Raw genomic sequence first — 23,130 nt, forward strand, 5'->3', positions numbered from 1 at the left:
TTAAAAATGTAACTTAGATCATCCATAGCCCGGCTCATCTGTTTATGGATTCAACAATCTGATAAAGTGGAATTAAACCACAAGACACATCAGTTCCAGTTTATTAATACAAAACAACCCTCATCTTTGTCTTTAAAAGAAAAAACATTAGCTGATGCTTTGAATACAAGCAAAGGTATTTGGTTGTGAAACCAGACATAAAGAATGAATTATAAAGACATTTTACTTTACTCGAAGCACAAGATGCTCTTCCAAAAAGATGACTTTTGCAAATATACTTTGTACACGGACAAATTCACTACCTTACACAATTGACAACCATGAAATACAAATTTTAAAATACATGATTTTATTGAAGTGAAATTAGATGAGCTACTGCAAGAGCAAATACACCTTGAGCGTGATTGGACGAGCAACCCTCAGGTCTTCATTCCCAGTTTGGCTTTCTGTTAGAAAGGAATAACAGCTGCTTAGTGTCGTTTACCCAGTTTGAAACAAGATTCAACATTTCTGTTGTAAATGAGTGAAACTAGTTTGTGTAGATCAATAAGAGTCCATGGTGGACCCCACACACACTTACAATCCCTGAGGCTTGTTTGGGCTTGACGCTGAAGGTGGCCTTCTCCTTGGCCTGCTTGAAGCGTTCCTCTGCAGCCTTCAGCCTGGATGGAGAGAGGCAGGTTCAAGACATTGAGACTTTAATCAACCTAGAATTCACGGTTGACTTTTTAGGCAGGGAACGTGGCTGTTGATAAGCTAGATAAGGGCTGGATAAATGAAATAACACTATCTAACAAATTGCTTGTTCCCTTTGTATTATTAGAAGTATTGTTATGCATTATGCAAAATTGGCAATTTGGCATCCGAGCAATAGTGAGCATTTAACAGACCAGTGACATGTACTGAGATTACCTACAGGTGAGGTCTAACTGTACTTAGCCTACCTATACCTAGTTCTACCTGTACTTCGGTCTACCTGTAGTTAGTCTACCTGTACTTATCCTACCTGTACTTAGGCCTACCTGTACTTAGCCTACCTGTACTTAGGTCTACCTGTACTTAGGCCTACCTGTATTTAAGCCTACCTGTACTTAAGCCTACCTGTACTTAGGTCTACCTGTACTTAGCCTACCTGTACTTAGGCCTACCTGTACTTAGGCCTACCTGTACTTAGGTCTACCTGTACTTAGGCCTACCTGTACTTAGCCTACCTGTATTGGAGCATCTGCTTGTTCTCCCTCTTCCACTGGTCCTTGAAGTCAGAGGAGAACTCGTGCCAGAGGGTGAAGAAGGTTCCGGGGGAGATCTCCTTCTCCCCCGACCGGGCCTTCACTGAGAAGGACACGCTCAGCTCCAGGAACCTAGAACCAGGAACCAGTCAGTCTACACAGGAACCAGTTCACCAGTAAGTCTACACAGGAACCAGTCTGTCTACACAGGAACCAGTCAGTCTACACAGGAACCAGTTCACCCATAGGCATAATAAAAAGTAGACCCCGCATCGGCCGCTACTGCCTACTGGCGCAGGAGAGCCGTGGGGCCGCCATCTTGGACCGGTCGACCGCTCCACTCAGTGTAATCTGTTTGGTGCAATGAACTGTCAGCGCTTTTAATTAATCACACCTCACTGAATACCAAACTGAAGCAGGGTTTTTTGCTGCAAAGGTCATACATGTAGCCATGATACAGGACACATTGTTCGGCGTTTTAATATTCATAGTGGGCTTAACAGTAATAGAATATTCTGATATATGATATAAAGTGACCAGACGTCCGAGATCAAAACTGGGAACATAATCCCCGAAAAGGGGGAAAAAACAGAGACTTTTCCAGTTTGACTAGCAATCTGATTGAAAAAACTAATGTTGTGTCTTCAAAAACAAAACAGGGACAGGTATTTTTTTCTGTAAATCACACACTATAAATATGATAGAGAAGCAGAAACAGATAGGGGCAGTAAAGTCAGCTATTTTAATAAGTTGAAGAAACAATATATGATTAGGCTATATATAAATATATACATAGCATACATAAATAATATATGAATACATTAGATATCTATATATAAACACATGAACGTTTTTGTATGAGCTAAAACCCCTGAAAGAGGACTGTTTTGCAGAGCTTCTTTCTCGTGCTCCCTTTCTGCAGTTCAAGAGAGGCGAGTTTGGCACAGACACAACCAATGACAATGAGTCAGAATGATGGTTGTCGATGCCAAACTGTGTCTCCTCCTGAAAAGTAATCCCCTGAGCACTGTTTGCGTTGGTCCGCCGAGTTGAGCAGGAATATGCTGCACAGTGCTCTGGCATCTTGTGTCTTCTGCTGCTACGCAACTCGGAGTATGACCGGTCCAAGATGGCGGCCGCATTTCTTGCGCACAGCAGCAAATGCGGCGTCTACTCTTTATTATGTCTATGAGTTCACCAGTCAGTCTATACAGGAACCAGTTCACACACAGTTATACTACACAGGATCCAGTTCACCAGTCAGCTCTCACACAACACGTCCCTGTATCGTAACAACATACAAGTTTGTTTCATTGGTCTGCTCACCAGAAGGTGATTGTGATCCAGATGTTTGTGAGACCAATGGCTCACTGGTATGATTCTGGTACGGTATGAGTAAATGAACAAAACATGCTGTATGAATCCATGACCTAACCACTACTAAAGGAACATAGTGGCATAACTCCGTTTGAGGTCACTCACGTTTTGTGGGTGTTGCTGAGTAGCGTGTCTTGTGTCTCCAGTTCACTTTTGGCTGTTAAAAAAGAACACACACACACACAATTAAATGTATCGGTAAAAAAATAATCAAAGCCCTCATCTGGCACGTGACTTTGTTCATCCATACTATAACTTAACATACCCTAAATGACTTTTTTTTACCAGTCAATGATATGTGATGTACATGTTATGTGTAGTTTGAACTCTGAACACAACCACTTCAGCACGTCACCCACTGGTGGCTCTACAGGATGGTTCCACTTTCGGTCAACCAATGAAATAAATAATATCAGTGGAACTCAAATCCCCTTTTACATGAGGGTGAACACAGAGGAATAGGAGTGAGATGAACACAGAGCCAGAGGAGTGAGATGAACACAGAGCAAGAGAAGTGAGAGGACAAGGGCCACATGTAGTGAACACAGAGGAAGAGGGGTGAGATGAACACAGAGGAGGAGGAGTGAGATGAACACAGAGCAAGAAGAGTGAGATGAACACAGGAAGAGGAGTGAGAGGAACACAGAGGAAGATGAGTGAGAGGAACACAGGAAGAGGAGTGAGAAGACCACAGGAAGAGGAGTGAGAGGAACACAGAGGAAGATGAGTGAGAGGAACACAGGAAGAGGAGTGAGATTAACACAGGAAGAGGAGTGAGAAGACCACAGGAAGAGGAGTGAGAGGAACACAGAGGAAGAGGAGTGAGAGGAACACAGGAAGAGGAGTGAGATTAACACAGGAAGAGGAGTGAGAAGACCACAGGAAGAGGAGTGAGAGGAACACAGAGGAAGAGGAGTGAGAGGAACACAGAGGAAGAGGAGTGAGAGGAACACAGAGGAAGAGTAGTGAGAGGATGAGGGTGTTCTGCAGCTCTACCTTGGCTCAGGAACGCCTCCATGTTGTCCTTGAAGGGCTGCAGATGCTCTTCTTCTGAAAGTCGCACCACCTTCTCCACCTCGGCCGTGCACGCTGGGGAGAGGTCAGGAGTGAACCATAGTGAAGACGCAGCAGACATTTCAAAAGGATGCATGTGTTTCAGCAGTAGCCTCAAGAATAGCACAACGTCTAAAGGAAGGAGAAACTGGCTTATTTCATAAGCTTAAATGACAACCTGACACAATAGTATCATATAATTTTTTTTTTTTTTTTTTTTTATATCTGTTGAAGGTCCTAGGTGCTTTGGTTTTGGTGCCTTTTTGATCTCTGATTGAGATGTGTGTGCACCCCAAACCGTCCGTTGTCCCACTGCATCAAAGGACAAGGCAGGGGTGCTGCATGAGCCCTTGCATTTTATATTTACCGCTTGAACCACTATCCCTTAGCATTAGGAATCCCCTTAAGATCAGCGTTATCCAGGCTTTTCTGAGAGCCGTATCTCTCGGTACTGGGTGACCTGCTCCTGTATCAGGCTGATCCTCCATCCTTACCTCTTGGGTCTGATTCAACTCTTGCCCATTTCACATACTCTAGGTCCTCTGTTTCTAGACACACTTCCTTTGGAAATTGTAAACAACCACTTTTACAACAACTTCTACAACTCAACATCTTGGTAAAGTTATTCCTAAAAAAATCTAGAAATCCCATTCAAGTACATACGGGTGAAATTTGAAATTAGAAAGATCATTGAGAGCAGCACAATACATCCCTCTGATAGGGCTCAATGACGCCAGAACAATGCTCTCCCTCCCTAGATCCCTTTATCTTCAGAAGTTGCCCATCTGCCTCATTGTTTAAACAGATAGACTGGATAATCATGCCTTCTGTCTGGGGATATCAGGCACCTGGCGTCTCACTAGCAGGAGCTTGGAGTTCAAGGTGGGCTAGCTCTTCTGTTTCCAACACTATTGGGCTGCTAAGGCAACAGCCTTGATGCCCTGGCAAGGGGAGAGTCACCTTGGGGAGACTGCCTTAGTGTGTGGCTTGATATGGAAGAATATGAAACTTGAAAAGCTATCTTTTTGCTATGCTATTATCTAAGGTGGATTCAGCAAACAAATTAGCATGCAACTAAATGTTAAGTAATCATAACTTCGCTCCAACACTCTCTGATGAGGGTTTACAAACTGGGAAGATGGTACAATCAAATTTCTTTACATTGAGGCTCAGCTTCCTTCAGTCAACTGCAAGTTATATTTTATCTTCCCTGTTCCTATTTCCTCAGGTACCGAGGTTAGGAATATGTCCATCACAATGGCTTAATCACAAAAGCTCTCCTGCTACGCCTCCGTTTGGTGATCTGGTGAACCCAGCCCCAGGTTCCAAACCCTTCAGTTGCATTTTGTTTCTTAGTTTTCTTTTCGTTATTTTCTTGTGCCATGGGGTATGTAGGTGTGCTTTCAGTGTGCTATATGCAATATTTGTATTATCCTTTTTCTTACTCTATTGTATATTTACTTTTGTGTTACCTGGGAGAGAGTGTGATTTTTTTATTTCGAGTATGTTTCTGTATTTATCAAAATGAAAACTTCTCAAATAAAACACTATGGCATGGGCAGCAACCTCCTGAACTGGATCCAGCACTTCTTTGTGGGCCGCAAACAGAGGGTGACCGTAAATGGGCCTCTGATTGGGCCACTGCACTGAGTGGAATCCCTCAGGGGAGCGTCCTAGGACCGATACTGTTTGTCATTTTCATAAATGACCTCCCCGATATGATCCGAAGCACAGCGAAGATATTTGCTGACGACACCAAGATCTTCAACAGAATAATAACCCGAGACGACCACCGTCAGATCCAGGCAGACCTTGACCTCAAGAATGGCAGCTCGGCTTCAATGAGGGAAAATGCAGAGTGGTTCATCTTGGCAGAAACAACCTCATCCTCCTCATCCTCATCCTCATAGTTTATACAATGAATGGTGTTATACTGATCACTGACACATCAGAGAAAGGGCATTACAATTGACAGTGAGCTGAATTTTCATAGCCACATAGCAAATGCAGTAAACAAAGCCTCCAGAATGTTGAGTCTTGTGAAGGCGACTTTCACATGCTTGGATGAAGTCACGGTGCCTAGGCTGTTCTCTGCCATGGTCAGACCCCACTTAGAGTATGGGAATGTAATCTGGTCTCCACGATATCAATCTGACAGCAAAGAGGTTGAGGAGATCCAACGACGAGCTATGAAGCTAGTACCACGCCTCCAATCCCTCCCTTATGAAGAACGTCTCTCCAGCCTCAAACTACCATCACTGATGCACAGGAGACAACACGGTGACATGATACAAGTGTACAAGATTATGAATGGTTTGGACAGAATTGAGCCTGGGCTCAATTCCACAGCACACAGGGACCAGGGGCCACAGTCAGAAGATTTACAAGCAGCAGTTTAGGCTTGATGTGCGAGGCTCATTCTTCAGCCAAAGAATTGTAGCTGATTGGATCTCACTCCCTTAGAATGTGATCATGAGTGATAGTTTGAACTGTTTTAAATCAAGACTGGACCGCTTCTATCGTTAGCAGCAGTACAAGATACCGTGATTTTATCGTTAAGTTGTTATATACAGTTAAGACCGGAAACAACAGTCATCGTGACTCCATATTCCGTATATATGGTATCATCTCATGTCAAATCAGGGCTTCTCTTCCTTGATAGGTTCAACGAATCCATCTAGCCTATCGAGCACAGAAATGCAAGACTTCTCAATGGTGGAGAACTTTAGGGAGGGAGGGAGCTTAAAGGGTTAGGGGACCTTTTTATTGGTTGTTCATCTTCCAAAACCTTTCTGTTCTCCCTCTTTACATCTCTCAGATCTTCCCTAGAGCAGCTAAACAGAAGCTCTGGTGGAGTGAAGCCTCAGGTCACCCCTCCCTCTGTAATGCATTCTCAGAGTGGCACTTCTTCTGGTCTTCTTCTAGCACCTGCTCAGCTAGCTGCTCATTGTTGGTTTGTTACCTCGGAGGTCCTTCCTCAGTTGCAGCATGTCCTTGTGGAACTCCTCAAACTTCATCTGCGACGCCTGGAACAGGTCCTGGGGTTCAGGGAGGGGGTAGACACACGTCTCCTTCCCAGCATCCTGATAACAACAACAACAACAGAGAACATTAAATCCCGTTCACAGCGAGCCCCTGTAGCTCCTGTTTTTTAAATTTAATCATGGTGTAAATGGGAGCGTAGAGATGTGATCTACCTCGTCAAAGTGTTGGAGATAGTAAGCAACGATATATGATAGAAGACTTCTGGTGTTGTCCTGTGAACAGAGAGCAAACATTAAAACATTTAAACATTTATATATAAACCATTATTAAGTCTCCTTACACATAAAGTATTACATGTAGATAAATCCTCTATATATTGATCATTTAAGTATTACATGTAGATACTGCCTCTATATTGATCCTATAAGTATTACATGCAGATGCAGACTCTATATTGATCCTATAAGTATTACATGTAGATACAGACTCTATATTGATCCTATAAGTATTACATGCAGATACATCCTCTATATTGATCCTATAAGTATTACATGTAGATATAGTCCTCAGTCAGTCTGTCTAGTGCCATCCCACACAGTCCTCAGTCAGTCAGTCAGTCAGTCTGGTGCCACTCCTCACAGTCCTCAGTCTGTCTGTCTGTCTGTCTGTCTGTCTGTCTGGTGCCACTCCTCACAGTCCTCAGTCTGTCTGTCTGTCTGTCTGTCTGTCTGTCTGGTGCCACTCCTCACAGTCCACAGTCTGTCTGTCTGTCTGTCTGTCTGTCTGGTGCCACTCCTCACAGTCCACAGTCAGTTGGTCAGTCACTCTGGTGTCAGTCTGTCTGGTGTGACTCACGGCGCTCTTGACGTCCTTGATCTTGGGCAGGATGTCCAGGTTGAAGCCGTCCGCCTGCCCTCTGCTGCGGTTCCCCCCGTTCATGAAGTTACCGAAGGCCAGGATCAGGCCCAGCACCTGCATCACGCCCTCCCCGTTCCGCAGAGTCTGGGAGGAGAGCCGAGGGGGGGAAATATAGTAATGTCGGATAAACCAAGTGAAAACACAGATCTGACCACGTCACTCAGCAACCATTACAGACCACTGGTCATTGCAGAGGGTGGCAGTAAAACAGCTTCTGGTCCACTCCACTGAAGAACTGAGGCAACATAGAGAAAAATATTCAATCAACCCTTTGACATGGTGTGCAAGGCAGGAGCAGTCTGCCTCTTCCTTGTTAGTTAAAAAATAATAATAATGTTAATGTTTTTTGGGGTAAATATTTTATTTACATAATTGTATGAACATATCTTATCTATTGAGTTGTATAGCTAAACGATTAAAGGGAAGGCGGCTAATGAAGTGGCATATCATCGGATAATTCACAATACTAGACTTCCACCTAGTGCACATATTTTGAAATACTGTTTACAACAAATGCAACTGCTACAGTTTTTGTTCATTAAATGACCAGCCTCTGCGCAATGTTTGGTCTCAGCCTAAAATCCTCTCAGTTTTACTAGGATCCTGGTGTTCAGTAAAAAAGTCTCTCAGGACATCGTACAAATCTTTAAGTGTGTCTTTTTTTCCTGACACTTGGCTCTTCCCCGGTCCTGGACACAGCATTTGGCCATGGTTGGGGTTTGGATTACGGCCTCCTGGATTTAAGGTGGGCAACAGAGTCAAGGATGTCTCAACAGCTGAGTTAAATAAAGTGACTAATCAACACACTGTGCAGGAGAAGCTGCTATATTGGTGTTTAAGAACTGGCTGGCAGTCAAACAGTTAATATAGAAAGAGCAACGACCAGGCAGGTGAGGCTCTAGAATTTGGCAGGGAATGGGCTTTTGATCAGATAAGTAATATACTTGATCACCCATTTCAGCATCACAGACAGGGAACCAATAAAGGAAATCCAGAGCAATGTGTGGCCATACTGGAGTGGGGACCCAACAAAGATGAATATGAAAGTAACAAAGAATAAGTTTCTATCAAATTTAGGCATAGTTGAGGCCAGCAGATCAGACTTATGGTTTAAAGTCTGCGCTTGATGTGGGGGTTTACATACCATGGCCCAAGATCCAGGGTGGACAGTTCCACTTCAGATAAATGGAGTTCAAACTGGAGTAGGAGTTGACAGTCAGAAGACTGAGGTGGAAGCAGGCTTTAAATACAGATGCCAGCAGAGGGTTGAAGGATTTGCGGACATTTGGGGCTTAGCCTGGACCTCTGGCGGGGAAATCCGTTTTGATACACAAGCTCTATTTTATTGCTTTTTTTTTTTACACACTCTGGCATCCTATTTACATTCAACGAACAAGATCAGTTGCAGGGCTTTAATGCACGGTCAGAATGACAGATGAAATCCGGGCTATTGGTTTATTATTCCTATCTATTTCATATTTTTATTTTCATAAAGCAGATGGAGCCTCAAGCTTAGATGTCCAGGCCTAAGGTAGAATGGGAATGAAACGCTTGTAGCCTAGTCTTTATCACAAACGGTGTATCAACCACAGGGTTTGAATAAATGTTCATAATGAACGACTTGGACAGCCAACAGGCTGACCAGGGCAGTCTTTAGAGAATGAGAGGTGTCACTCTAACTCTAGATAGAATGGGGGAGGTTGTGTCTCTGTTAATAACAGGAAGGGGTCTTGTGGAGCTTCCACCATGATGGTACAGGGTCAGGAGAATGCAGTTCAGCACATGGCCAGCAGGTAGGAGGGAGGGTGAGTCAAGGGAGAGCAGCTTTGGCATGTAGCCTGCATTCATTTGATAAGTAATAATAGACTACATACACTCATAATAGACCTTGAGTGTATGTATAAGCAAGGTGCAATACCAACCATTCACATGGTGGGGCAGTATACCAACAGAGGTAGGGCAGTACACCAACAGACATGGTGGGGCAGTATACCAACAGAGATGGGGGGGGAATATACCAACAGAATTGGGGCAGTATACCAACAGAGCTGGGGCAGTATACCAACAGAGCTGGGGCAGTATACCAAAGACCTGCTGAGGTTCTGCGAGATGGCAGCAGACAGGAAACGGTGAAGAATGGACACAATAGCTGATATAGCTCATTTTTAAGAACCACTATGTGAGCTAGTTCATAATCACCCCATCTGTCTGATGGGATGTGGTCACTGCACCCTGACAACTCTGCACGCCACAAAAGTAAAACAGGGCCTAACCTGAGCAAGAACATTCTTAAAGAACAATAAAGGTCAATCTGAGATTGATCCAAGACAGAAATACATTTTTCCGCTGGCCTGCCTCCCACTGGACTTAGCTATAAAATATCGTCTAGACGTAAAGTACACAGTGGAGTATGTACAACGCTGTTGGCTTGAGTTGAACTGGTGCACTTTTCAGATGGCTGCTGGCAATCTTCCAACAGTGGGGGTTAGGAAAAAGGACCCTGACGTGCCAGATTGGTTTGTTACACAGAACCAGGGGAAGTGGATCTACCAAGCATCATTTAATGTGGTTCCTCAAAGGATGCCCTTTGAGACTATAATGGTGATTAAGGGCAATACAAATAAAATGTAATTTAATTTAAGTGATGCTGATTGGTCAGACACATTGTGGTTCGGCCACAAGCACAGAACTTGAAGCCTGGCCAGATGGATTCTGGATGAACATGTTCTCACCAATCGAGATGCTTCGGAGGTTAGGGATAAAAGTGGACCAAAAGAAAAAAGGTGTATAGATACAAATACCCTGGATTGTTTGACTCGTGGATGAGCTTGTTTTGTTCCTGAGGAACTTTCGAGGTGAGATACTTATCCTTGGAGTAAATAGCTGCCATAGAAAAGTTATAATGCAGGTTTATGTTGTGTGTGGGTGTAGGTGTGTATTATTCTAAATGGTCTGGTAGAATTTAATTGGTGGATTTAGAGATGCTGGAGTTGTAACTGAAGGGTTTTCTTACCTTGCACACTCGCTGCATAATGTCCAGCTTACGGACTATCGAGGAAATACATTCCTTGAAGCTGGACTGGAAGAGGATGCAGAAAACTCGCTCGTGGAAGTTGGGGATCTGGGCCAGCTGAAACAGGAACCTGAGACATAAGGAGACAGGCAAACAGCGTCAAATCCAGTCAACATGTTACAATTCGTTTTTTTAAGGAGGAAATAAAAGAAAAGGCTTGCTGGTGGTACCATGGTGGGCTGCTATCTGGTTTGTACATGTTACTGGTAGCATTAGTATGATGATCAGTGCCAGACACAGGAACACATACTGTTCAGGTTTGTCCAGGGGCTTGGCGTGGTCCTTCTCTTTAGAAGACTTGAGATGTTTATTGATTTTCTCCATCTCCTCCTGTTGTGCTCTCTACAATTCAAAAATACATTTAGTAAAAAAGGGCTATGTGGAAGGAAATGAGCAATGACACTGTAAATATGTTCCTTACGTTTTCGTAGAGGGCCTGCAAGGTCTCCAGGTCCACTACGGCGTTGTCCAGGTTCAGGATGGCTGGAGACCACAGGGCACACATGGGCGTTACATCTCTGATATGTGGCGCCTCTACTTAGAGTTTCATGGTCATACTGATACATCATAAGTACTAAAATTAACTGAGAAACAGAAAGAATGTATTCAAAAACACAGGACTTGTATGGTGGAGGTCAGAGAAAGGTCAACGTTAGGGACACGCGGTCGGAGGGAAAACGCCAACAGCTAAGTCTAGCTCACCCACAATGAGATGTTGTCTCAGTCAGCTGAAACTAGAACAGCTTTTGGACGTTGCAGTATTGAATGTACTTTGATGCAGCAAGGTGAATAAAATCCAGGGTCTATATGGTGCAAAAGACTGGCTCTGGCCAGAACAACAGCCTCAAAGAGCAGAGAGACAACCTAAAGCTTTAAAGCCCCCTGGCCAGTGGACAGACCTAATCCTGGTGACACCTGCACAGGCTCCAATCTTCTAATGGACAGATTCCCATACCAGCCCCCACAGCCCTGTTATGTTATTTTTAATCCAGGAAAGGCCGCCGAGACAGGATCGCTTTTAACTCACTTTATTTGGTAAAGGTTTTGGTCTATTGTCTATGAAACAAAAGGAGAGGAATTGTGTATAACACGTGTGGAGCGTCTCTAATCTTTATATCTACAATACGCCGCCCAAGAGATTCTGTCTTCTAAAAGTCCAAGTCGTGCTTATATAGATAGGTAAAGGTAGGCTTCTTCTACAACATGCTCACTTCATCTGTGTGTCCGTTGTTGCCCCCTCTTGACTATGTGCAAGTGTTGCAGCTTTACTGCATGTGCTCTGTGCTGCTCCCTGTGGCTATATGAGGATATTACCTCTTAACTATTGTATGTGCTCGGTGCTGCTCCCTGTGGCTATGTGAGGATTTTACGGCTGAAATATGTCACAGCCCACTGACACAAAGACATGTATGCGCCCCTGCTACAGCGATGGTTTCTGTTATACATTACTAAACGGCCCCCTTCACAGGTTCAGCCCTCTGCACATCGCCAGAAAAGTCAAAGGGCAACAATGTTTAAAGATAAATGGAGATTTGTAGAGGGCTTTTCTCTGAGATGTCTTGGGTTTACTTCAGACCGGATCTGGCAGGACAAAAAGTCAACGTTTAAATCTGATTGGCTCAAGTTTCAACATGTTCATATGTTGAACTCAGTTGAAGCCCAGTCAAGATAAACCTTTTATGAATTCAATAAATCGATCAATCAAGCTTTTGTCCTGCTCAACAGGGGCTTTCTGTCCTCCATAAGCTCACCTTAGGATAATACAGATATTCTATCCTCTGGAACATATGGGTCACAAAGAGCTAAACTATTGACTTCATAAAAAGGTTTCACAACAACCCAGATAATGCTGGAGCCTAGGCTCATGATTATGATTAATTAAAGTTAGTTTAAGTTACCATGCTGGATGTCCTTCATGTCCAGGTGGAGAGACGACATCAGAATCCCCACAGCCTGCGATCGCTTGTTGTTTAGTAGTTTCACAACCTGGGAAATACACACACACACACACACACACACACACACACACACACACACACAATGTGAGGATAAAGATGAACACAGAATCATTACAAAATAAGGAAATATTGACAAAGATAAAACCCATATAACTAAATATCTGACTTCCTCATTGGAAATGCATTCCCCATAGCCCTGAGAAGCCCCCTCTTATGGACGAGCTGCTGCTTCCTGTACTGGTACTGTACTGGTGCTGTACTGGAGTGGGCCAGCAGGGCCTGGGGCCCCAGGGTAACTTGGGGATATATCATACAACACTATTCAGGGAATGGTTCGTTATGTGTGCTGGGCAGCGCTGCTCTCTCCTGTTTGGGGCACATTGTAAGTTAGATTGTAAGATTTATTTATTGAGTTACATTTTAAGATTTATTTTTAAAAAGTGTTCAGCGTACACGTGTGCAATAGCTGACCGTTCTTTGGTCAATGGTTGTGGCCAGTATATTGCTGTGACAGGAACGGGGGGCCTGGTGTGTGAGCACTGTTCCCTGCGTTCCCCTGAGCCCGGCCTCACTGACCTGCTTGGCCTTGGACTTGGTGATGGTGTCTGACAGAGGCTTCTTCTTCTCCTTCACGGCCGTCTTTGAGAATAAATCCACAAACTCCTGGAAGTCCACTGATGGTTCCTCGATGCTCTCCCAGACCAGCGCAGACGCCACCTCCCTGACGACACCACGACACCCACATTTTAGACACAATCTGCACTTATACATGTATGTAGCGTTCTGTCAGGAGGTAAGAAGGTGGTTCTACAAGGTCTTTACATGAGGTCTCTGTATGTGCACGTGAGACCATTAGCCATACCCAACATGATCCACAACCGCAGAAGAAAAGGCTCATCCTTGTTATTAAAGATGCTGTAGGAGAGTTGTAGAGAGGGAGCAGAAGAGAGCACCATTCTGAAGCTAAACCACCTCCTCCCTTCTCCCTCCCTCCCTACATTTTTCTGCTATTGAGAAGTGTTGCATTTCACATGCCAGTGATTGACAGGCAACATGGCTTCCCCGAACTAATCAGGAAAGAGATGCCCTGATTGGTCAGATATGAGCAGTGTTCTAAACTGGCCCATACTGACAGCTGGCAGAGGGCCTCCACCCACTGACAGCAGATGGAGAGCCTCCACCCACTAACGAATAGACCTCTGAAGAATAAATCCCGCCTCCTGGTTCCCTCGGTCAAATGTCTATGGTTAATAACATGGGGTTTTTGAATGATCATACATAACAAACTCTATAGGTGGCGAAGAAATTTGGTGCCGTTAAAGAAGCATTAATAATTGTTTACTACTTTACCGGCACTGACAATCCAAAAACCCAGTCGAAACTAGATGGAAAAAGTGTGTAGTTCAAAACATGATGCAGTTTTTACTTCTTCGCCACCTACAGAGTTTGTTATGTACGATGATTAAAAAAACCCATGTTATTTCCCAGACATTTGACCAAGGGAACCGGAGCCTCAGAGGCGGGACTTATTCTTCAGAGGTCGATGGCGGAGAGCTAGGCCCTTTCTAACAGTCTCAACTGTCTCCACATAGCAGCTCTGGAACCTACAGCACTTTTAATACATGAACCCATCACTGATTTGAATATGTAGGAGGTACTCATTATCACTGATTATAATATGTAGGAGGTACTCATTATCACTGATTTGAATAAGTAGGAGGTACTCATTATCACCGATTTGAATAAGTAGGAGGTACTCATTATCACTGATTTGAATAAGTAGGAGGTACTCATTATCACTGATTATAATAAGTAGGAGGTACTCATTATCACTGATTATAATAAGTAGGAGGTACTCATTATCACTGATTATAATAAGTAGGAGGTACTCAGTATTATTGATTTGAATAAGTAGGAGGTACTTCTTGGTCAGCAGCTGTATGCGCGTCCAGTAGAGGGGCTTCATGGGCCTGGGGGGCTCCAGGGCCGCCTTCCTGGGGGCCTTGTCCTGCATCATGCCCAGAGCGAACAGCTGCATGGGCAGAGGAGGGGGCAGGCTGCCCAGCGCCCCCGGGGCTCCAAACAGCAGGGGCGGGGCCGGGGGGCCGCCCCCCGGAGGCGGGGGTGGGGGCGGGGGTGGGGGCGGACAGCCAGCACCTGACCCAGGTAAAGGAGGTGGAGGAGGAGGTGCAAGTCCACCTGGTAGTGGTGGAGGAGGAGGAGGTGCAAATCCACCTGGTAGTGGAGGAGGAGGAGGAGGTGCAAATCCACCTGGTAGTGGAGGAGGAGGAGGAGGTGCAAATCCACCTGGTAGTGGAGGAGGAGGAGGAGGTGCAAATCCACCTGGTAGTGGAGGAGGTGGAGGAGGAGGAGGAGGTGCAAGTGCACCTGGAAGCGGAGGGGGAGGAGGAGGAGGAGGCGGTGCCCCAGGCATGCCAGGCCAAGGTGGTGGGGGTGGAGGAGGTGGGGGTGGTGGCATGGGACCTGCTGGTATTGATGGTGGTGGGGGGGGAGCGGGTAGAGTGATTGACACATGCCCTGGAAGAGGTGGAGGTGGTGGGGGTGGTGGGGGCGGTGGAGGTGACATCATGTTCCCTGGTAGAGCTGGTAATCCGCTCTGTAGCTGGCATGTACACTGAAACTCCGCCTGGACGGCTTTGGGCGACGTGGGGACGGGGAGGCTGGGTTCCCGGGGCAGCGGCTCCTCTCCTGTGAAGCCGTTCATCAAGGCGGCTGGGTCCGCAGGGCAAGGCACTCCGAACCGGTAGCTGTCCTCCATGGGCGACGTCTGCACCGACTTGGCCTCCAGGACCCCGCCGAAGGCCTCCGTCTGGAGATGGACGTCACACACCGCCCGGGGGGGGGGGGGGGGCCTCCTCGCCTCCCCCACCCTCCTGGTCGGGGTGGTCTGCCGTGAGCTCCACGTGGTCAGGCGGGGGCGGGGGCGGAGAGGCGGGGCGCTCCAGCTCTGCGATCTTGGTGCGGAGGTCCTCGATGGTCTGCTCCAGCTGCTGGATGACGTTGACGTGCTCCTCCTTCAGGTGGACCGTCTTGAGGAGAGACTCCTCCTGGACACAGAGGACAACACATTAGAGCTTTGACTGTAGGTTTTAACCTGCAGAGGGACATCTAGATGAATAAAGGATCGCAGTGTAAAGCGCAACCATCAAACTCAAAGAGCTTGAGGTGCAGACTAGAACATTGACAGGCTGCCGAGGCCAACTCTGGGTCCTTCATGCATGGTACATGTACGTCATGTTGAGGTCATCCCTGGAGCGAACTCCGAGCAGAAGGGGTAGAAGACGCAGGCCGGCGATGACGAACAAAGTACAGTGATGCATTGTGGAACGTTTTATAACACTGCCCTTGTGTTATAAAAAACGCAAGGGCATGAAACATTAACACACAAGTAGAAAACGAGGGGAAAGAGTGTCCAGAAAAATGCCAAATTACAACCACTGCACATTATAATAAAATAAGGACATGGTGAAAACATTTTGGACACAAAGACTTACGATCCCCTGTAGAATAATATCAAGGAAGGGGTCCCTTACTTTAAACAGCGCTCATCACAATATATGACGCTACTGCCATCTTGAGGTGGGAAAACTAAGTCCAAATAATAATACAAATCATTCAATGTTATTGTTCAGTATTGTGCAGTTGTTTAGTCATTGCAAAAAGCTATCAAGTTATTGTTGATAGGGATTTTGTCTAATTTATATTATGTTGAGATTGAGACAATCAAATCTAAATATCAGGAACAAAATACCATAAAATGACCATGTAACTCTAATCAATTTACCCTCACATGGACTTTTCACAACTGAATTTATAATTCATAAGCATATAGTCATTGATATAGATGTTGTGGCTATTAGGATTATAGTGATCTAATATTCGTCCATATTGCTCAGTGCTCATTTGGTGTTGGGTGACACCAGCAGCTACTCATTGATAGTGTGCTCCCCCATCATCTTCCAAGCCTACGTTCTCCTTAAGAAAATATATTTACCGGAAGGTATTTCATCCCCTCCTCCTTGATTTCTGGATCCACAGTGTCTGAGAGATGTTCTGGGGGACAGAAGGTTAACATGTTCATGTTTGTGTGTTTGTGTGCATGCGTGTGTGTGTATGTGTGTGTGTGTGTGTGTGTGTGTGTGTGTGTGTGTGTGTGTGTGTGTGTGTGTGTGTGTGTGTGTGTGTGTATGCATGCTGGTGTGTGTGTGTGTGTGTGTGTGTGTGTGTGTGTGTGTGTTTGTGTTCTTGTGCATGCTGTGTGTGTTTATGTGTGTGTGTGTGTGTGTGTGTGTGTGTGTGTGTGTGTTTGTGTGCAGCCGCATGTGCGCGCGTGCGTGCGTGCGCATGCGTGCGTGCATGTGTGTGCAGGCGTGCGTGTGTGTGTTTGTGTTCATGCGCATGTGTGTGAGTGTGTGTTCATGTTTGTGTTCGTGTGCATGTGTGTGAGTGTGAGTGCGTGTGAGTGTGCGTGTGCGTGTGTGTGTGTGTGTGTGCTTTTGACATTGTCGCTTCACTTCTCCACCTTAGATCAGGCAATAAATATAACTAAATCCAAATATACATCACCTAAATGAATAACACACTCTAATCACACTCACCTTCGCATTCCTCTAAAGACGGTTAAATATAGAAAGGAAACAATTTAAGACAATTTTTTTAAAAACAAGACTATCATGAAATGGAAAGAGTCAGACAGGTAGACAGCAGAGGATGTGTGTAGTCGCATTGTCTCTCCTTTACCGCTGTCTGTGTGTTGTAGTTCGGTCCTGTCAGGTTCTCCGGCCCCAGCTCTTACTGAGGGCCAAAGACCCCTGACCTGAGCCGGCAGGCGTCCCTCAAAATGCTCCATGGAGTGGGGGGGCTGGCTGACTGCTGCCCATGTGTACAGCTGCTCCTGCTGCTCAGACAGACAGTGGTGAGGAGGAGGAGGAAGTGTGACTGACCACAGGGAAACCTTATTATGCTTTCACCAAACGCTCTGGGTCCAACGGCTCAGTCTCCCTCCTGTCTCCCTCTGGTCTCCCTCTGGTCTCCCTCTGGTCTCCCTCCTGTCTCCCTCCTGTCTCCCTCCTGTCTCCCTCTGGTCTCCCTCCTGTCTCCCTCTTGTCTCCCTCCGGTCTCCCTCTGGTCTCCCTCCTGTCTCCCTCTTGTCTCCCTCTTCACTCCCTCTGGTCTCCCTCTGGTCTCCCTCCTGTCTCCCTCTGGTCTCCCTCATGTCTCCCTCTCGTCTCCCTCCTGTCTCCCTCCTGTCTCCCTCTCGTCTCCCTCCTGTCTCCCTCTCGTCTCCCTCTCGTCTCCCTCTTCACTCCCTCTGGTCTCCCTCCTGTCTCCCTCCTGTCTCCCTCTCGCCTCCCTCCTGTCTCCCTCTTGTCTCCCTCATTTTGTTCGAACAGTCCTATTTTCAAATAGTTCTAATCGAAAGAGCTAAATACAATGAGATCAACGACAGAGGTGCGGTGAGGATGTCCCCAGTACCAGTACGCAGTAGCGACTGTGTTCACTCACATCAAACCTGGCTGTTGCGGCGGTGGTGCTGGAGGTCATGTGGGCGGGGCTGCCCCCCAGCTGCTGCCTGAAGCACTCAGTGAAGGGGAGCAGGAGGCCCATGGCCAGGATCCTGGAGCACATCCTCTCAGCCTCCTCGGGCTCTGCCTGCTCCTGCTGCGTGAACAGCTTCTCCAGGAGGGTCCGGCCTGAAGGGGCAGGACGGGCGGTGGAGAGGGTGGAGGAGAGGGCGGAGGAGAGGGTTGAAGTAAGGGTGGAGGAGAGGGTGGAGGAGAGGGTGGAGGAGGAGAGGGTGGAGGAAAGGGTGGAGGAGAGGGTGGAGAAGAGGATAGAGGAGGAGAGGGTGGAGGAGAGGGTTGAGGAAAGGGTGGAGGAGAGGGTGGAGAAGAGGATGGAGGAGGAGAGGGTGGAGGAAAGGGTGGAGGAGGAGGAGAGGTTGTAGGAGAGTGCAGTTTGGCATCAGAGGAGGTAGGGAACAACTGCACCAAACACTCCATCCGTCACCCCCACAGAACAAGGATAACCAGTGTGCCGTGTCCTGTTAGTGCCGAGTTTAACAAATAAAAACTCAGTGGCTGCAATCGGAGACAGCCTGCATTTCTACGGCCAACAGTCTAAATATTTGATGGACCAAAGTGGAACAGCTCCAGTAATTAATTAATAAACTTGACTCCTGATTTTTTTGCACGTCTAACCCAGTTTGGGTTTACTCCAGACGTACTCAGGCCTGGTCTGGGCCGCTACTCACCGCTGAAGACGTCCTGCAGGCCGCAGGCGGGGGCGTGGGCGAGGGACGGCTGCCGGGCACTGCTGCACAGCGGCTGGCTGCCCCCCCTCAGTCGGTCCTCCGAGCCGGCTCCATATCCCTCCAGAAACTCCCAGGAGCCCTCGCTCCCCTCGCCGGGCCCCCGGCTCCGCAGACTGCTCTCCAGCTCCAGCTCCTCTGTCCAGTCGGCCGATAGGCTCAGGGGCCGGCCCAGGCTGCGGGGCCCCTGGCGTCGCTGGACTCTGCGCCGCTCCGTTTGGCCTCTGACACGCGTACAGGAAGGCAGGAAAACCAATCAGTGAAAAGCTTTGAAATCTTAACGCCGACACTAACACCATGGCAACCAACAACAACGGAGAGGAACCGAGAGGCCAAAAACGGCCAACCACGTTGAGGGGAGCCCCTCCCCTGCCCAGGGTCAGGGGGTGAGCGGATACAGGGGCAGCTGAACCAGGTCGTGGTGCAGAGACAATCAAATGGGGCCCGCAGTCCAAAAGAACTCAAAGTGCCCACTTCACAGAAAAGGTAATAAAGGGCCCCTCTGGGATACTACTATGACAGAAAGACTCTGACAGACAGCACTGAGGTGGACCTCTAGACTCTGTTACAGACCACACTGTGAGGTGGACCTCTAGACTCTGTTACAGACAGCACTGTGGTGGACCTCTAGACTCTGTTACAGACCACACTGTGAGGTGGACCTCTAGACTCTGTTACAGACCACACTGTGAGGTGGACCTCTAGACTCTGTTACAGACAGCACTGTGAGGTGGACCTCTAGACTCTGTTACAGACCACACTGTGAGGTGGACCTCCAGACTCTGTTACAGACCACACTGTGAGGTGGACCTCTAGACTCTGTTACAGACAGCACTGAGGTGGACCTCTAGACTCTGTTACAGACAGCACTGTGAGGTGGATGTGCCTCTAGTGTAAGGCTCCCACTAGGCCGCCCCTAGGGCAGAGGAACAGTGAAGTGGCCTATAGGCAGCCCCTCTGGCCCACAGACATCAAACGGTCTGTGTACATCACTGGGGCATCTGTGGACAGCTCCACTTAGCAGCTAATAAAAGACCTGGTGCTCATGTAGCTGCCCATCCTCTTCAAGGCAGTCACAGGCCCAGTCCCATTTCTCTCCCCTTAACAAGAACACTTGCTTTGAGTGCCCTTAGCTTCAAGCCAGCTCCTGAGCTGGCTAGCGTTCAAAGGTTGATTTTAAGGGAAAAACAGCACTCTCCCTTGCTCCCCTAAGTATTGGGACATCCTACTCCTTTGTGGGAACGTGCAAAATCTAGGGTTAGGGCTTAAATCTAGGGGAAGGGGGATAATTGGGACAGGGTCACAGTCTCCTGGCTTCACAGAAACATCCGTTACCAATATCATTGGTCTAAACCACTTGCTTGTACTGAAGAGCGTTCAGCTCGAGTGTGCTCTCACCACAAATGGAGACAATGGCAAAATAGCATTTTGGTCTTAATTAATTAATACAGAGTATGTGGACTAAAAAACTGTGAATCGCCATACAAGCACTATAACACATGTGTCATCACAAAGACCATGGTTCAACCGTTGTTCACATCCTGACCAACATACTCACAGGAAATGCTTTAAGGCAGAATCTGATCACCAAAGGGATTTTAAGAAATTATATTGATAAAGAGATGTTTTTGGTTACTATGCTTTGATTAAAGACTGGTATTATCTTTTAAACTCACTGTTGTCCTACTGTGACTGAAAATAAAGAACTGTTAAATAAAGATTTAATTAAGTGTGTTTTGAACTAGGATATGGCTTTAGCACAGTTGTATGTGTGGCTTGTTTGATATGATAATATACAAAAACAGCTTGTCATATATTCCACTTAATGACCTGTGATACACTCTAGCCATTCCTCAGAAAACATCCCTTAATAACCAATAACATCAAACAAACATGTTATCTGTGAGTACATTTCATTCCAATGACCTGAATAGATCAGAGATATTGTAATTACAACCTAGCTTCCTGTACTCCTCCAACCAAACTTTTTTGCTTTGTCCACTAGTTCATCACTAGTATGATCTTTGTTTAGTTCTACTGTAAACACACTCTGCCCAGTACACCTGAATCAATCAGCTAACCTTAATGCATTAAGCTGCTGCAGGAAGGAATGGAGCAGAAAAGAGTCTAATAACCAAAGACACGCCCCTTCCTCTCGCACCTTTTAATTGAGGAAGACAACTTCAGTTTGGTTGAAGTGCGACACAAAGAGAAGAGAGCCAGCGGCCCTGGGTCGTCATACCTGTGCACCTGGCTGTGGACCCTGCGGGGGGACTGGGGACTCTGTGACGGAGACAGACCCGGAGAGTGGCCCGGGGAGCTGAGCTGGCGGGTGGTGGTCTTGATGTAGGAGGGGAAGATGGGGGGGTAGGGTTTGACGCTGGAACCCAGTGTGGAGTAGCTAGGAGCTGAACACGTAGACATCTTGAGGAGCCGTGCTGAGACCGTGGGGCTCTCCTGTGGGGGCCACTGACTGGGGCTCCTCCTGGGCTGAGGGACAGGAACGAAGGCGCTGGTGCTGGTGCTGCTGAAGCAGTGTTGTTGTGACTCAGCACTCAGGCACTCTGACAGAGACTCCACACTGGTCCCCCTGCCAAGGGGAGCGCCCCCCTCTCGCGAGGCCCTCTCCGAGATCAAGCCCTCGATTGGCTCATCACTCTGAGAGTCTTCTTCACCACTGCCGTCCGCAGAACAACTAGGTCCATCCAGACCAATCCGGACCTCCTCAACCATCCACTCCATGCTTCTGTCCCCTCCCTGCTCCTGAGTTGGAGGTTCAACGACACTCTCCAATGACGCCGGGAGATCAGGAAGGCCTCTTGTTGTTGTCTCGGCAACCAAGCTTTCCAAAGCAGCAGCATTGTCTGCTGTGGGGATGGACGCATCAGGAGAGGTGTTCTCCTCCAAAACACACCAGTCCTTTTGTCCCAACAAGACCTCGCGGTCCTCCGGTGCGCTCTGTGTCATCTCCTCTTCGTGTGCGCCATCCCACTGCTGTATCCCCACCTCCCCTCTCCCTGGCTCTGCTACAGTCAGAGGAAGACGAGGAGTTGGTAGGAGGCCGTTTTGCCGGGCAGAACTGGTTGGCCTCCCGGTGTCTAGGAACGACAGTGCGTCCGAGCCCAGCTCCAACTCTGGGCTCAGCTGCAACACCGGGGAGGTCAGGCTGCTGGCCTCGCCGCCATCGTCCGGCCTGTTCTTCTGTCCTCCAGCGGGTCTCTGGTTCAGGCCGCGCTCCTGCCCTCCCCGCTGACTCCCGTTGTTGTGCTTCTGTTGGTGCTGGAGTCTGATGGCCTGCTGGATGTCGGCCAGGAGGTCCTCCTGGTCAGTGGCTGAGTGGAAGCTGTAGATGTCCGTGTCGGACCCCGAGCTGGCCCCCTTTGGCCCGCCCTCCTCCACAGGGGAGGCTGGCTCTGTGGGGGCCGGCGGCTGTGCTTTGCGTGTGCCGTCCACTAGTGCCCCCCCGCCGGCCTCTCTCTGGGGGTGGGGGTCCCTCCTCCGCCCCTCCTCCCCGCGGTGCGTAGCGGCTTCTGCGTTGGACAGGCCGAGTTCGTCCGCAGACAGGTCCGGTGTTTTGGTGCCCTGAGACGGAGCGCTGTCCAGCTCGTCTTGTTGCCATGCCAACACATCCTCCTTGGAGCCCGCGCCTCCTTTCCCCTTAAGGTTGCTCTTTCTCTTGCGGATCGAGAAAACGGACGACTTGGACTCTGATTTGTTTTTCTTCTTGGCTGGCCATGTGCCCGGCTCCCCCGCTCCGCCCCCCCCTTTCTTGCCTCTTTTTGTTTTGTCTCCTTCTCTCCATCCCTCGTCTAGAGCGGTGTTGCTTCCTTCCCCCGATGACGCGGCGGCTGCAGCCTTCCTGTGTTTAGCCTCCTGGTTGCCCATGTCTCTGGGAGGCTGGTCCTCTCAGGCCATGCAGAGCAAAGCCGCTCCCATCGCGGGGGAAATGTCCGGGCAGCCTCGGTGGAGTCACCTTGACGTGCGCCCGGGGCTGATGGAATAAAGGTCGCTGCTGTTATTACGCTCCTCTCTTCCACCGTCCGCGTGATTGCGTTTTTTTTTTTTCCTTTCTGGTGATAAGGGGCGGAGAAGTGGCGACGTGGATGCTGATGCAGCTGAGATGAAGCGCTTGCACACAGAGGCTCCTCCTCCCCTCTCTCTCCTCCACTCGCCTGTCTTCCCCCCCCCCCCCCTCCCGTCTCCCCT

At 47.8% G+C, this 23,130-nt stretch overlaps 1 protein-coding gene across 1 annotated transcript; it reads right to left on the reverse strand.

Annotated features, from left to right (window-relative positions):
• Nucleotides 1-419: 419 nt before the first annotated feature.
• fmn2b (formin 2b) lies at nt 420-22,809 on the reverse strand (the record flags this gene model as incomplete). The annotated part of the gene is given in 19 exon segments (XM_084485590.1): nt 420-446; nt 581-662; nt 1,212-1,361; nt 2,712-2,763; nt 3,603-3,695; nt 6,622-6,742; nt 6,857-6,916; nt 7,500-7,646; nt 10,576-10,705; nt 10,886-10,977; nt 11,057-11,118; nt 12,534-12,621; nt 13,170-13,314; nt 14,516-15,463; nt 15,465-15,661; nt 17,431-17,511; nt 18,120-18,307; nt 18,868-19,148; nt 21,167-22,809. Coding segments are annotated over 19 exon segments (4,587 nt in total).
• Nucleotides 22,810-23,130: the final 321 nt, after the last annotated feature.

The sequence above is a fragment of the Micromesistius poutassou genome, assembly GCF_964030765.1.
Source record: "Micromesistius poutassou genome assembly, chromosome: 21".
Classification (NCBI taxonomy): domain Eukaryota; kingdom Metazoa; phylum Chordata; class Actinopteri; order Gadiformes; family Gadidae; genus Micromesistius; species Micromesistius poutassou.